General features: G+C 58.6%; 1 protein-coding gene across 1 annotated transcript in view; it reads left to right on the plus strand.

Annotated features, from left to right (window-relative positions):
* The first annotated feature begins 853 nt into the window (after positions 1 to 853).
* RPL19 (ribosomal protein L19) overlaps positions 854 to 962 on the plus strand; it is a 2,656-nt gene continuing 2,547 nt past the window's right edge. Inside the window, exon 1 of the mRNA XM_004707110.2 lies at positions 854 to 960. Coding sequence (XP_004707167.1) covers positions 855 to 960 — 106 coding nt within the window. The 5' untranslated portion in view covers position 854. The remainder of the gene's footprint in view (positions 961 to 962) is intronic.

Here is a 962-nt window from a genome sequence, read left to right on the forward strand (position 1 = left end):
GGCAGCAGCCCTGAAGCGGCCGGTCCCAGAGCTTAGGACAGGTCGGAGCACCCTAGGCCTCGGCCTGCGGAGATGCAGGGAGCGCCCCGGGAGCTCGGCCCGGGGAAGGGCAGCCCCGCGCGTGCCCCCCGCACCACGCGTCGGGGGCGACCCACGTGGGCTGAGCCAAGGCAGCGACGGGCACTAGGCCGCCGTTCCCCAAACTCGGCAGGGCGCGCCCATCTCGGTCTCCCAGTGACGTAGGGAAAATCTCGCACAGGCCTCAGGTTTCCGACTGCCGACAGGGCCGTGCAGCGCCTCCCTCCTTGTAAAGGGATTCGAACCCGTGAGGTTTCTAAGACCCACGCGCCGCGGCAGGCGGCTTCATTTGTCATCCACAGAGCAGCTGGTGGGTTTGAACTACCATCCTGGTGGTTGGTAGCCACCTCTAAACCCCCAGCACTGCACTCCCCACGCCTTTGACTCCCAGCATGTTGGCCCGCCTTTAACACCATCAACCCCCCTGGGTGCTGTAGATTAGTGCTCTTACGCAGGACAAAAGGAGGCCAGAGAGCAATGGAACGACAAACATTTACAGCTTAAAATCACGAAGGGTATAAACCTCCTTATCCTCAATCCAGGAAGATTTAGCTTGGACTTCTGCCCAAAGTGGTCTTTTTGGCCCAATGGGAACACACTGCTCAAGGTCTTAAAGATTAAATTCAGAAAAGTACTTGGGATGGGAGCACATATAGACAGGCCAGTAATGATACCTTGCCCCGTTTTGAGTCCCCCCTCCTGTGTGTGGTGTGTGCCATAAACTTAGGGAGCCCCCTTTGGATGGTGGGGCCTGAGTCTTTGCTCTGCCCCACAGTATGCTCAGGCTTCAGAAGAGGCTCGCCTCCAGCGTCCTCCGCTGCGGCAAGAAGAAAGTCTGGTTGGACCCCAACGAGACCAATGAAATTGCCAATGCCAACTCCCGT

The sequence above is a fragment of the Echinops telfairi genome, unplaced genomic scaffold (assembly GCF_000313985.2).
Source record: "Echinops telfairi isolate 266 unplaced genomic scaffold, ASM31398v2 ScPeMD7_7458;HRSCAF=8496, whole genome shotgun sequence".
NCBI classification, from domain to species: Eukaryota; Metazoa; Chordata; class Mammalia; order Afrosoricida; family Tenrecidae; genus Echinops; species Echinops telfairi.